Here is a 15067-nt window from a genome sequence, read left to right on the forward strand (position 1 = left end):
TTAAAAAGCTTGTTTCAGCTACATATTGTACTTATTTTACTGCCTGCACACTAACAAAGTCATTTTTGTGTTTAAATGACCGGTTTAACTGTTGTAGGCTACACACTCAAGTGTGATAGCCACTTCTGTGCATTTAACGTGTTTTTTTGATTGTATCTGCTTTATTTTCTGAAAAAAAACCCAAAAAAATAAATACTTGTTTTCCTACCTTTCTAAGCTAGTATAGTCCAGTTTTCAGGTTACTGCTGAATTCAGGGCTGTGTTACAAGTTTCTGTGTTTGCCCATACCTTACTTGGATAGAAGGACGTTTCTCTGTTCACTGTGAGAGAGGGAGCTTTGAGCAGTCTATCTGTCCCTGGAGGAGTGGTTTCAGCCCAGAAATTAGTAGTTTACTGGCCATTTTAGGGTAATTTCTATATCTTTCATTTCCCTGCTATAAAACCCACATTTGCGCGGTTTTGCGCTCTGGGCAGCACTGGTTAGCTAGGGTATAACTATTCCCAGCTCCACAAAGTCTACCCTTCAATTTTTCCCTTGGAACTAGACAAACTTTCAACTTAAGCACTCAAACCATTAACTTCTCATACCGGCACTTGCTCAAAACTCATAGCAAGCACTAATAAACTTTAGCACTAGACCCCCCTATACTGTAGAGAAGGACAAGGGACTCTATTCGACCTTACCAGCCAATCAGTAAAACAGTTCACTGTACCTATCCAGGCATGTCCAAAGGGCAGTTTCAGGTGTACTCTCTGGTCCAACTGGTGAATCTGGGCATTTTGAGGCAATGTTACAATTGCCTCATGTACACAGACAACCCTCTCCTCCTTCCACCAAATACTAATACATGCGAGAGATGCAATTATACAGCCAAACTGGAGGCTAAGCTCTCTCAACCCAAGACTGGACTGGCAGTCAAGAGGAGAAGAGAATTACTTGCATCACACCACCAGTCTCACATAGACCTATGAAACCAGCACTGGCAAAAAAAACACATAAATACATGAAAACATACTTGGACGCTCTAAATAAAAATATGCAAAAGCAAAAGAGACCTCCAAAGCAGACATCCAAGATACCTCCACCCCCCAACACAAACCATGAAACACATACTTCAAAAAACCACCAGTGTGCCACACAATCACAGCCCTTAAGGCAAAATAACATACGCAACACACTAGTAATAGGTGACTCTATAGTCAGTCATTCTGATGTCCCACTTACTAGGCTGAACAAGGAGAAGGTTACTGTTAGCTGCCTGTCAGGTGCCAGGATCTGCCAAATAACACAAACACTCAGGTCACTCAAGAACAAGTACAAATATGACTCTGTCATTGTCCATGTTGGTGTGAATGACCTGAGCAGTACCTCCCTGGACTACATGAAAAGAGAAATGGAGGAGCTCTCTGATCACGTAGTCCAGGCCGGTATGACCCTGACCCTGAGTAGCATCCTGCCCTCACCAAGAATGATACCATGGTATAGAGAAAAAAATTATCAATTTCAACAACTGGCAAAGCTTCTGGTGTCATTCAAAGGGGATCCAGTGTCTGTCAGCCTAGGATGACATGCTCAACAAGCCACGCTGCTTCGCTAGAGACGGCTTGCACCTGTCACCCTTAGGCTTTTGAATACTGGCCAAGGCCCTTGCCACCCCCATAGTGCCGTTTTTAGGCAAGGCTCAAAAGACAAATCCACCGCCGTAAATAGCACAAGTAACAAAAAACTGAGAGTAATGTTACTCAATGCCAGAAGTCTAAACCTCAAAATGCACGCACTTGAGGCACTCCTCAGTATGGAGAAAATCGATATATGTGCAGTAACAGAAACCTGGTTTAAGGCTCCAGAGAGCACCCCAGCCCTACCAGGCTGCAACTCATACCATACATTTCGGCCACAAAACCTGGACCAAAATACAAAAGGTGGGGGAGTATCCATATTCATCAAGGATACCCACACGTCCAGGTTAGTGGCACAGCACAATGCTTCAGAGATTATCCACGTGCAACTAATAATGGGCAAAACTGCTATTCAAATTATAGCTTGCTACAGATCACCTACCATGTCCCAGGACCCCCACTCCGCATTCCTGGAAACACTGGGAAACATAAAGGTCCTACCAAACACCCTGATATTGGGTGATTTCAATTACCCAAACATTAACTGGGAGAACTACTCAAGTACAAACTCCCTTGCCCAACATTTCCTAGAATTTATAAACTCAAATACCCTGGATCAACTGGTCAACATCCCCACCAGAGGTGACAACATATTGGACCTGGTCATCACCAACATGGGCGACCGGTGTTAGATCTGACCATAAACTAATCACTCTGGATAGCCACATTCGGCCCCCACCCCCGGTCAAAGAAACCACCATGAAAAACTTTTCAAAAGCAAACTTCACGTTACTTAAGACCGAGGTGGGAAGTTTCAAAGCCCCCATGCTAAAGGATAATGCTGTCCAAGCTGCAAAATCCTTTACTAATGCACTCTACGGGCACCTACAAGAATGCATGGATCATGCTATGCCAAACAAAACCAAGACTCAGTCCTCCAAGAAAAGGAAACCAGTCTGGTGGACCCCTGTCTTAAACAAGCTATACAATAGAAGGAGGAAACCTACTACAGAAAAGAGTAAAATCCCAAGAGGGGAAGACATCCCTGATCAATATCAGCAAGAAACTACATTCCCTCATAAAATCATCCAAGGCTAGCTTTGAAAGAACAATTGCCATGGACTCCAAAGATAACCACAAGGCATTCTTTAGCTATGTCAAGAATCTAAGTGGCAGTTCTCAGATCTACTCTGAGTTAGTGCAGAATGGCACAAAATACACTGAACCGACCGATATAGCCAACATCCTGGCAGACAGATTCAGTGCAAACTTCACCCCCCCTCTCACCCCCAAAAGGGCCAATAACTATACAAGAAGAATGTAGTGCCCCTGAAATCACAGGCACTCAGGTTAAAACAGCCCTCTCCAAAGCCAAAAACACAGCATCAATGGGACCGGACGGTGTCTCAGGCTGCATCCTACATGAGCTCAAAGATGAACTAAGCCCTCACCTAAACACACTGTTTAAACTCAGCCTCTCCACAGGCTACGTGCCCAGAGAGTGGCGCACAGCAACGGTTATTCCACTCCACAAAGGTGGAGCCACAATGGACCCCAGGAACTATCACCCTGTAAGACTGACTAGCTTGGTCTGCAAAGCTATGGAGCGCATCATCATGGATCTCATTAACAGAGACATTGGAAACCTCTATACACTGGACCCTACCCAGTTCAGCTTTGTTAAGGGCAGATCATGCCTGCTAAACCTGGTGGACTTCTTTGAGACCATTACCAAGGCTATAGATGAGGGAAAGGTGGTCCACACAGCTTACCTAGACCTTGCAAAGGCCTTCGACACCATTCCCCACTCAGGTATTATAGACAAGCTCACCAGTCTGAACATAAACCCCTATGTCATGAGATGGGTTGCCAACTGGCTCACGGACAGAACCCACATGGTAAGAGTTGTGGGAGCTAGGTCTGACTAAACCGGTTACAAGTGGCGTTCCCCAGGGCTCCGTCCTAGGACCCCTCCTGTTCGGCATATACTTCTCAGAGGTACAGGCAAGCACAGGAGGACTATGACTGACCAAGTTCCAAGACGACTGCAAACTAAGGGCTATAATTGATTCTCCGGCTGACACAGACATCCTCCAAAAGGGTCTCGCTAAGACAGATACCTGGTGTCAGAACCATGGCCTCAAGCTAAATGCCAAAAAATGCATAGTCATCCCCTTTGGAAAAAACAAACTACCCACAAACTACCACATAGGTGGTAGCCCCCTAAATACGGAAGACATAATAAGGGATATGGGGACCCAAGTAGATAGTAACCTCTCCTTTGATAATCACATTGCCAAAGTGGTTAAGAAATCCTTCTATGTGGCCCAGCTAATCACAAAAGGGTTTGCATCCAGATCGAAAGAGGTCATTGGGCCCCTCTATGCATCACTCATCAGACCCATCATAGAGTACAATGCCCCATTTGGGATGTGCCTTACAAGACACCTGCAACAACTGGAAAGATCACAGAAGTACCTCATCAAGAGGATCACTGGCCTCAAGCAGATGCCCTATGCAGCTCGACTGAAGAAACTCCAGCTGTACTCTGCTGCATACCACCTACTCAAAGGTGATCTCTGCCCGACAAACAAGGCCATGTCCAACCAAGAATTGATGGACATGTTCCACCTAAAGAAAATCATATCCTCTCGAGCCACACGCTCCAGGAATCTAAACCTTACCACAACAATAAATAGGATGTGCTGGAGGGATAGATTCCTGTCCCAGAGAATTCCCATGCTCTGGAAAAAGATTCCAATCTACATTAGGCAGAGCTCCTCGCTAACCCTCTTCAAGAGAAACCCTGATGAGTGGATGGGAAACAGAAAGTTTACCCCAGGGATCACTTCAATGGCTCTGCTAGACAGAGGCACAGGGAACTAATCTAAGGGGGCAGCGAAAGCCAACACATTCCGGCTAGGCTTATAAATGCCTTCGGGCATATAGCCTAGTAGCTACCTATGAACCTATGAAGTAGCATTGATCACTGAAACTGCTAAATCCAGTGATTACAGTGTCCTACATACAAACAGACAGACACAAAGTCATAAAATACCAGGATGTGCAGGCAGAAATTAGAGCAATGTCGAAGAAAGATACCCAGCCAGTTCTAATAGTAGTAAGAACAACATTTCTAATTAAAAAGAATTGACAGTCATAGATATGCTACCAATACATGAAACTCCATAGGAATTACAGAAGGAGTCATTTCTGCATACATTGCAGATGCTGAGAAGAGCACTTTTGACTAACATCACAGATTTTAACAATAACTAGTTTCATGAACTTTAACTGTAAACTGACTTAGGAATGGGGTCCATTCCCTTCATGGTATTAGAAACCTAAAAGACTTGGAGAAAATAAACTGAAACAGGAAGAATGGCTTGCACTGTGACCATTCAGAACTTTGTCTTCTTTATAAACATGTTTTACCTGCTAAGGTCTCCTACACCTCCCAAAATTATATACAAATCAACTTCCCAGTCACATCTTAGTAAAGAAAAGGGGAAAACCCTCAGAAAAATGCACCACTGGTTTGCACAATACAATACATTGCAGTGAAACTCACTGTGATATTAAATTCTCATACTTAAGATGCCTGACTACCAAAGCAGTGATCACCTGTAAGTATGCCTCCCTGAGGCATATACTCACTTTCCAAAATGTTCTATGACTGTAGATTCTCGGTTTGGGGGGATGAACAGTAAAGCTGTCCTTCAAGAGCATCTTCTTGGTAGCTGATGCAATAACAATGAAATGCATGAGGACACCCTTTGTCCACTGCGGATGATCTTTTGGAGCAACAAGCACCTTATCTGGCTTGCAAGAAACAGATTCTATCACATTGGGATCAACCCAGGCCCTGTGGGAGAGAATGTTAATAGGCTTGTCAGCCAAGAGGACCACCGAAGAGGTAGATGGGCTCACACCACAAGTCTCAAAAAACACTTCCTCATCAGGAACAGGTTGTTTTCAGGGGACCCTTCTTTATGAAGGTCAAGGGGGCTTGCCCCATGCAAAAAGGAGTTTTTTTTAGGCTTTTCAGGTCACAGGTTTTGAGATTTAATTTTTGGTAAATTGTTAGCCTAATATAGAGATCATCTATGGCTCATGGGTAAACCCCTTGGGGACCTTTTTCCCTTTAGACATTATACATTTCTCATATAACCAGATTCCAAATGAGTTGTTACACTCCCTCAAGAGATGTTACACAACAGAAAAAAAGAAGTCCATTGGACAGCGGCTGGCTACCATGTTGTTCATTACCACTGTCACTAAGACAGTAGGACCATCCAGGAGGTAGATGGGCTCACTCTACATGTCTCAAAAAATACTTCCTCATAAGGGAAGAGGCAGTGGGCTAATTCCCTTTCTGATTCAACAGTAAAATTAATTCACCATAAGAGGTGTCTTCAGGAGAGGAGCTCCTTCATCAAGGTCAGTATCTTTAGAGACAGACTCCTGAGGGGAGTCAAAGTGCTTCCTCTTGCACATACACTGTCTGTGCTCTTCAGCTGGGGAAAGAGTTGGAGTCAGAAGTGCTCTTAGTACCTTAGATAAGGTAAGACTCAGGCGTCTGTAAAGCACAGTGCACTGGAAAAAGTGGTCTGAGGCAATACGGTGGAGACAAGATGACAGACATGTCCCTTTTCCATGTGGATTAATGGGATAGAATCTTCTCAAAAGCCTTGAATGCTGAAGAAGAAGCCATCGGAGCCAAGGAGGATGACGTTCCATATAAGGAGAAATCTGACAAAGATGTGCCAAAGAAATGAATCCCCAATGCTAATGACTCAACTGGGTCCAAGGCTGACATCAGACCTGACCAAAGCTCCAAGAACAAAGGAATCTCCTGAACCAGATCGAGTCAAACACACCTCTAGGCAACTGTCAACCTCTTTGCTGTACGAAGCCATGGGCTCCAATGACTTTGGAGTCAAATAGGTCTGAGAAAGTGTTAACAATAAACAGCCTAAGGTTCTCAATACAAATAGAGGGACAACTGGGGGGAAACTTAGTTCCAAAGCCAATGGATCAATTATAGGGACCAGGAAAGGAGCAATTACAATGGAAGTGGGTGTAACAACTCTCACCCTCCTCAGGGTCGAGAGGGAGGGAATGACTCCCATGTCTATCTGTGCCTTAGAGAAGGCCCTCAACTTCTTACTGCAGTCAATATCTACTATGCTTCTTGAGGGTCAAATAGACCACAGAAAGGCATCTGTAGGTGGTCAGGAGGGCAAAAATGTTGAGAGCTTCCTCTCAGGGGTTCTCTTCCACAGAGAAGATAAATGTCTTCAGAGAGTGATCTAAAAAATTATGATCTTGCAGTTGCCTGAGTATGGTGTGTGTGTGTGTGTGTGTGTGTGTGGGGGGGGGGTTCAGGACCAATGGGGTCAACTTTGTTTGCAAACATGTCCTCAGAGATCTTGATATGTTTGGTGCAAGAGAACGTAGTGCGGGTTGAATCAGAGGATCTTTTTATTTCCTCTTTCTCAAATCTTAAGATTCATTATTCCTGTCCTTAGACTTTTCTTTGGCTTGTCTTTATCTTTATCTTCCTCATCCTCTTTTTCTTTGTCTGAATTTTTCTATACCTGTCTCTCAGCAGCTTTAGGAAACTGACGAAGGGCAATATTCATTGAAGAACATGCTGATTCTCCCACTGAACCCAGGAGAAGGCCTCTCAATAAAAGCTTTTTTTTTTCTATCAAACAAGGCACAACTGTCTAAACTAAGGATCCAATGATAGGAGAGACAGGAAAGAATTTGGCAAATGAATAAAAGGAAGGAACTATAAGGTGAAACAAAAAGCTGAGAAGAAAGGAAGTGAACAGCTTCAATTATCTCAATAAATTAAGTCAAGCAATGTGCTGAGGAGTCTGTCTAATGTGAATGGTGGCAATTAAGATCTAGAGCTTCACTGCTAGCACAAGGAATTATATGAAGAGAGGAGCTTGAGCACTGGAGAAGCTCTAAGGCTTGTTGCTGGATTAAATCCACCACAAAGAAGATAAGTCCAACAGCTGAGAGGAATTGAGGTGAAAACACTGAATCCACCTATTAATACAGCAGAAACATAATTTTATAAGTTTGAAATACTGCTGCTTTAATGTAACAGTGTATTTCTTTGAGTCAAATTTCAATTGTTCCTTATTTTTAACACCAGTGCTAATACTTTCTCTAAATACATACATTGTAAATTCTACTTACAAAGTGATTGGTTTGGTCACTGTGCTAGGTGTTCTTGTTTGAAAGCTGTCCCAAGCATTCCCAAAAGCCTAAAAATATAATGAAGGAGAAAAAGATAAAACAGGTAGTCCTCATTGTTGAATTATTTATAAAAAGAAATGACTTTATTTACAATCATCTGTTGGAGCATATCACAAAATTTCTGATGCACATTAATCTAATGACTGACAAATACTCATAATAATAATACGTTGACATAATGAGTTACAGTTGTAGGGTTTTTTCTTCAAAAAGTGTAAAACCATTAGGCATTTAAAATGGTGCAAGTTTCGTGTAAAGGTGGTGCCAGTGTAAATGAATTACTTTTAGCATCTTACTTCTGTCAACTTTGCAGTTCTGTTCCTCAACCAAGCCCTCTTCTGGAGAATATCCACTAACATTACAAAAGATTCTGAAATGTAAGATGCTCGCACAGCCAAAGACACATTCCACTTTTTAAATATGCTATTTATAGGAAAATATGCTGTTTTTGGATATCAGTGATGTCCTATGCAAGTTATAGGGCATTTGGGTCCATCTAATTGTAGTTTTGCAAAGTAAACACAGAAATGACAATCCACACCCCTCCTCTATGCAAATAGTCAGCCAGTGTAGAAAACTCCTTGCATTGATACGCCCAAGTAACATTTTATACTGCCTTTTACCAACCCCAACAAACAAAATGTTGCATCATACTTTCTGTGCTGAGTATGACCATGTAACTCTTTTACATCTACTTCAATATTGCCACCTCGAGTTGAATAACACTCTGGATGCAAGGAAGGTACTCTGAAACTTTGGAAGCTGGCCAGCTGTTATGCCCTTGGCAGGTATAACCCATATAGCTTAGACTGCTGCAGCAGTGAATCATATGAAGAACATCTATCTACCAATTTGCCATAAAACTTGATAATTACAGTTAACTCTGTATACAAATTGCACAGTCTTATGATGCAATTATTGTTTAACACATACATGTAATGTTTATTTAATGCTTATATGCTACTGTTGATAATATATTGACTCAACTTGCTTACTTTCGTCTGTCCTCTTGTACTATAGTTTCTATATTACCTCCACCTTAATATTTTCCTCTGTTCATTGCATATTTTCTCTAGTTTACGGAGCCCGGGTTGTGGATGAAAAGAATCAATAGAAAAAGCCACTTGTCAAGTCAACAAATAGTGAACAAATACATATAAATATATAAAGAGCTTGCTGGTAATTTTGGTAGATGAATTTTAAAGAATTAAAGAAGGCTGTACTGGTAGCTGCTATTCTAAGGGGCATGCCATAACCTCAACATTCAAAGTTTTGATGTATTTTTCATTAACAAAAGATACTGCAATTAGCCAAACACTTAAAAAAGTAGAAAAGGTATTTTTTGTTAAATAGTTTTTATTCATATATTTGCCTCTTGTTTACCAGGAAAGTCTGACTGCATCGGAAATTCTGTTTCAGCAGAGGCTCAAGGAGAAATGCTCCAAAAAAGTAAGACTCAGTACATAATAAACAGTTGAACAAATATATGTATAAGATACAAATATTCAGTTTAGCACATGCAAGCTGTATAGACATAATACATAGTAAAATACATGGTGTAACACTTGCTCAAAAGGTAACAGCTAATTACATAAGGTAAAGAACATCATGGAATACTGTGTAACGGGATATTATATTAGTAATTATAGGAGGCATATCAGCATACAAAGTGCTATATATAATTAATATAAATGGCAGCATAGCATTTTTTGGGGGAATGATGTTTATAAGAGGATGTAGTGAGTTGACGCTAAGAGAGATTAAGTAAGTGGATACAGTGCAGTGATAGAAACTTAGTGGTGATTAGCTAAGGGTATAGCACTAATATTTAAAAAGCAAGGTCATATGTGACTACATAGGAAAGAGGTAATTTAGATGGAGTGAAGTCTATCAGAGACAGAGGAGATTTATCCGCAGGGAGGTACAGTGACAGGATCATATTCTTGAAATATTACAGTAGTAAGGATTTGAAAAGCTGACCCTGGATTTTTTTCATATATGACACCAACAGCTGATGACTCAGCACTTGTAAGAAGTACATAAGTTGTATCTGAACATTTATAATCTGAAAAAAAAACAGTTGAACATTGTGTTCTTACTCAGGAGGGAGTAGTTTAAAGAAATTTAAAGACTTATGTGACACCTATACAAGAAAAAGCTTGCACATGTCAACCTGAGATGCTCAAAGCTGTCAGGATGAAAAATTTTGAGTTTTCAGGTATGGATGTGGAACTTTGCCTTTCTGCTGTACAATTTCTGTGAGGAGATAGGGACATTAGGTAGACAACTGATAGCTGTTAGAAGGACGAATCATGGTTATTTTAGCCAGAAAGGAGTTAAGACAATAAAACTGGTGTCCCAAACACCTTGCACTTTTATCTCTCCTGAAACTGCTCCCAATGCAGAGTCCACGGCATCTGTGATGACGGACTGCTTTGGAAAGGCGGGGGTGGGGACTTAGATTTAGGGAAATTTGCTGTCTCCACAAAGTGATTTCTCTTCTGACACACCCCAAAATCGGGATTAAAAAATATAATCGGTGTTAGTGCTGGGACGCAAGAAACTTCAGATACCACTGTATCTCTCTCTTGTGAGGTCTTGTCAGGGGTAACCTGAGAATCTTTTATGCCACAAGACCCAAAAACCTGAGGTATTCCCTCACAGTGACCAAAGCAGATCTAGTTATAGACAGTGGCGGCTGGTGACTTCAAATTAAAGGGGGCTGGAGGAGACAGCTGAATGGGTGGGGCCAATGGAAAAGGGTGTGATCAACTAGAAAGGGGCAGAGCTATGCTCAAAACCACAAAAACTGGGACTGTGACAAACCATCATTATGAGAGTCCAATCAAGACACAATGAAGTGTAGAAGAAAAAAAATATTTCAATGCATTGGCTACATGACAGCTTACTTAATACTGGAATGCCAGTCAAAATCAAGTATAAAAAACAAGCAGCACTCAACTCAAACCACTTCTCCTTGCAGTGCAGTTCTAATTATAATTTATATTCAGCGTTATAAAAGTGCCAAGTAACATGCTGAAAGTAGCAATCTCTGTGATACCCCCCTTGTAAAAATGTTTCTTATCCAAAGAAGTCCTTCTGCCTGACAACAACTATCTATTTGTTTCATGGGGAAAATGTGATCAAAGTAAAAAATGAACAGCAAACAAAAAAGCTCAAGATCAATTGCTTAAACCTTAAAGGATTACTGCACACGTTATGGACCACACATGATAGATTGGCATTCTGTTTAGTTTACGGATAAAGCCTGGAAAGATGACTGCAGTTCTCCAACAAATGTAATGAGCTTCTGAAAATACTGTAATCCTGTCCTTTATTACAAATACTGTCATATGCATTTCAATACCCAAGGCTTATACGTTATCTAGTTATGTAAATATTCCCTGCATGGCAACAACAAAAAGGCTTTTAATTTTGGTAATTCTTTAACAGTATGCTTATTACAGCTTACTTGCATCTTACAATCTCAGACAAGCTTACCTGATGGTCATTAAAGCATTGCTACTTAAAACACACAGCAACAGGGACTGCAACAACATGCATTTTCTGAATAATAAGAAGCATAAATCAACAGTATAAAAATATGACAGAAAACCAGAACATTCTGCAAAATCAAGGACAGATGAAAAACCACCGTAGTACTTGTGTCTACCTTGGGAGATCATGACAGACACGGACCAAACCACTACAAAAAAATCATAGTCTGCTGCTGTGAAAGTAGAATTGATATCAGTATCACTGCATTATGAACTCAAGTAGATAAAAGGCAAAAAATGCAGACAGTTTTACTTTAAGAACGCACACGCTTAAAACTGGATATTATTTCAGTAATAAAATAAGACGGAAACAAATTTTAGAGTCCAATATAAGCTGCAGTATCTGATGGGATGTTTGGTGAAACTGTCATAAATTCAGCTTGCTTTTAATGCAAGATCAGTTAGGACAAATCAGCAGGCAACAAGTGAAAGAGGGCCAGCCACGAGGAGAGGAGATAAGGGACTGGGCATCAGACTCCAGCTCTTTAGTGAGGATGTGGGGTTTTGATGCAGCTAGGCACCCTTCTATCGTACCACATTAAAGGAATGTTCCACATTTTGAGCCTTAATAAGTGTATGCTGCTCGTAATTACACAATGAAAAGTCCTGCCACATATTAAATGTTAACATTTTTAAATAACGTCCATGGTAAATAATAATAATAGATCATATTAACTGATCATAATAGCATGTTATAAGCATAAAGTTAACATGTTTTAACCATCCTATGAGCATTTAGCTGAAGTTGTTAGTAAGTGTTCCATGCTATGCCCATCTTTTCCTTATTACAAGAGGAAGTGCTCCACATTTTGGAGGTAAACGGTTGAGAGCAATGCCTTCTAGTACATGAAGATGTGCACTGTTAAGTGTTAGCAGCAGATGTGGTGGTAGTGAGATGATCATGGCCACATCATGGAAGGGAGAGAGCATTCTGTGACAAGCAGTGTCAATGCATGCTTCACCCACAGGTTACAGCAGTTCTTCCCCAGATGATGGAATTCCCTGCAAAAGGAAAACAAAAAATGTTCTATAGCTACAACAATGTCCCCTTCCCAGATTCTAAACATGTCAACTGGGAAACTGACTAAAGGTCAGCAGTACAGGTGACGGTGCAAATGTATATATTCTGTCTAGTGTGGGCATCAAACCCACAGCCTTTTGATCTTCCAACAAAGGATTTCTGCAGACAATGAAACCAAATGAAACAAGGAAATAAAATATGTGAACACTTTTTTCCTTACAAATAGATAGAATTGGATTATAAAAATGCTACCACACTAATGCTTACCAGAATAAGTTCTTGATACAAGGGGAGAAACATTTTGCCTGTAAATTTCTAGAAGGCACGGGAATAACTAAGCATTGCTCATGTAGCCCAGTGTACTAAATCAAAATTGGGGAGGGGTCAGACCTTTGCTTTACTCGTAGGCACCAAGTAAGTCACCATAATAAGATGGATTCTGTACCACAATGAGAAATAAGCAAACCCATTCCAAACGTCTCAATATGGATTTCCTTAGAGCCTATTGCAGCAATGATCTAAAGATAAAAGTATTAGCATGGTTACATCTAATGAAATAAGCCTATTAAATTACTCAGAATGTGCAAAATAGAACCAGCAATGACGAGCACAATGATCAAAGTACTTTATGTGTTTTCCTAAAAATTGTAGAATTCTAGCAGAAGATTTTTTTAGCCTTAAAGCACCTTTAAAAACACACTAAGAAAAGTAGTGTTGGCAAAGAGGACTTGCCCTAACATATTTAACTTACAAGTAAGCTAGCAGTTTTTAACACCACTCTGAATTGTGGACTTTCGGTATGAAACTTTCCTTTTCAAAATTCGGAACCTCTTTGAATGTGGAACAAATTGGTAAAACATGGAACACTTGCTGACAACTTCAACTAGAAGGCTAATTTTTTAGTCATACTTACAAAATCTGTTTTAGTGAAGTAATGAGTCATTATCATTTGCCATGAATATCTGATTAAAAAATAGGACAGTGAATGCATGATAGACCATCGTGGTGAAACATGGAGCATAGAATTTTTAAGACTCAAAATTGGAAGTATCTGCAAAATTGGCTAGTACATAACTGTCCTGGATGGGTTTTAAAAATAAGGCATGCAAGTACATATCTTCCTATAAATTAATCACAACCAGTCAAAAAAAGAAAAACATACTATCTTAAATATTGGAGTCTCCTTCTTGATCACATTTTAGCAGAGTAAAGCACACCAAATTAATTTATAACATACATGCAAATAAAATTTCTGACCACACTTGAATAGGTCTGTTATGATTTTTGTAAATTTTGCCAAGCTGAATCTCAATTCTACTGGCTATTTGTAAACTGACAGCCAGGCTTCTGTGGCACCATGTGTATATAGTTTTGTTGTGTTTTTCCTTCTTTTTCTTTCTTGTTATGTATATCTATTATACTAAATGCTATGTTATATGCTACTTGCAAAATTTACAGTGAAATATTTAGTATTTTATATATTCAACATCTTTTTGAATACACGCTATGTATGCATATAAACTTTGAACTTCACTGTTATTTTTGGACATGTGAGTTAAGGAAAAATAAATAATATATTCAAAATAATTGGAAGTATCGTTGAGAGGCTATGCATCTAAAATGTTAGTTAAAACGGTGCAGAACAATGAATATTCAAAGCCACCCATGGCTGATGTAAGACTACTGCTGGCAGATGTTATTAAGGTTAAAAGCACCTCAATCGAACTTCAGCTAATAAAATGTGAACAGACTAGGTGGTCTTGAACAGCCTTACTCAATTAACCAAGTCGTACAACTGTACAACCAAACTGTTCATAACATACTTAGTACTAAACTACGAAACCTGCAGTATATTCAAGTCATAAATATTGCACTGGATATAAATTCATGTACTGATTTCATTTATTTAGCTTTAATCGATATAAAAGCAAAATATCATGGTAGAAAAGCACATATATAAAAAGATGATAAGCAATATACCAAAGCAAATACAATTACAGGCAGTATTTTACATTCTGACCAAAGGTAAGTGCAGTGGACTGGACTATAGTGGCTAACAATGAAGTGGGGATATATAAAGGTTCAAGACCTGCAAACACCAGCCTTAAAGTTTGCGCATTACTCATAATCTGCTATGTGACAAGCCGAAGTATAATGTTGTTTTACAAATTTACCACGTCATTCAATAAATATAAAACATCACCAAGTTTCCTTTAAACTCTAAAAGAATTAAATAATATTAAGTGGGCATAATTCATAAACGAAATATAAAGATCGGTCCCACAATGCTGTACCCAAACATTTACATCCAAACCATGTGGGTGCTAAATAAACTGTAGTGAAAATGTAAAGCCCAAACTGACTGCAAACCAAGACAGAAGCAAATACTCATCATGTAACCGCCGAAAGACCTTAAGCAATCAATCCCACAATGCTTTTGGTAGTGTACCAGTCAAGTGTCAGTACATTTCCAGCTTACTTAAGCAACATTCTGTTTAACTTTCAGTATGACTCTGCTTACACACATTACGAATAGAACATGCCTTATACAGTTAAGAAACCTTTTAATCAGAAAAAATATAAACATTTGCTT

General features: G+C 39.8%; 1 protein-coding gene across 3 annotated transcripts in view; it reads right to left on the reverse strand.

Moving 5' to 3' along the window:
- Nucleotides 1–15067, reverse strand: part of SPATA48 (spermatogenesis associated 48) — an 830213-nt gene that overhangs the window by 382011 nt on the left and 433135 nt on the right. For all 3 annotated transcript variants that reach the window (XM_044064826.1, XM_044064825.1, XM_044064824.1), the window contains one exon: nt 7837–7904. In XM_044064826.1, the coding sequence (XP_043920761.1) occupies nt 7837–7904 (68 nt within the window). The remainder of the gene's footprint in view (nt 1–7836; nt 7905–15067) is intronic.

The sequence above is a fragment of the Protopterus annectens genome, chromosome 3.part0, assembly GCF_019279795.1.
Source record: "Protopterus annectens isolate FY-2018-M chromosome 3.part0, PAN1.0, whole genome shotgun sequence".
Lineage (NCBI taxonomy): Eukaryota > Metazoa > Chordata > Ceratodontiformes > Protopteridae > Protopterus > Protopterus annectens.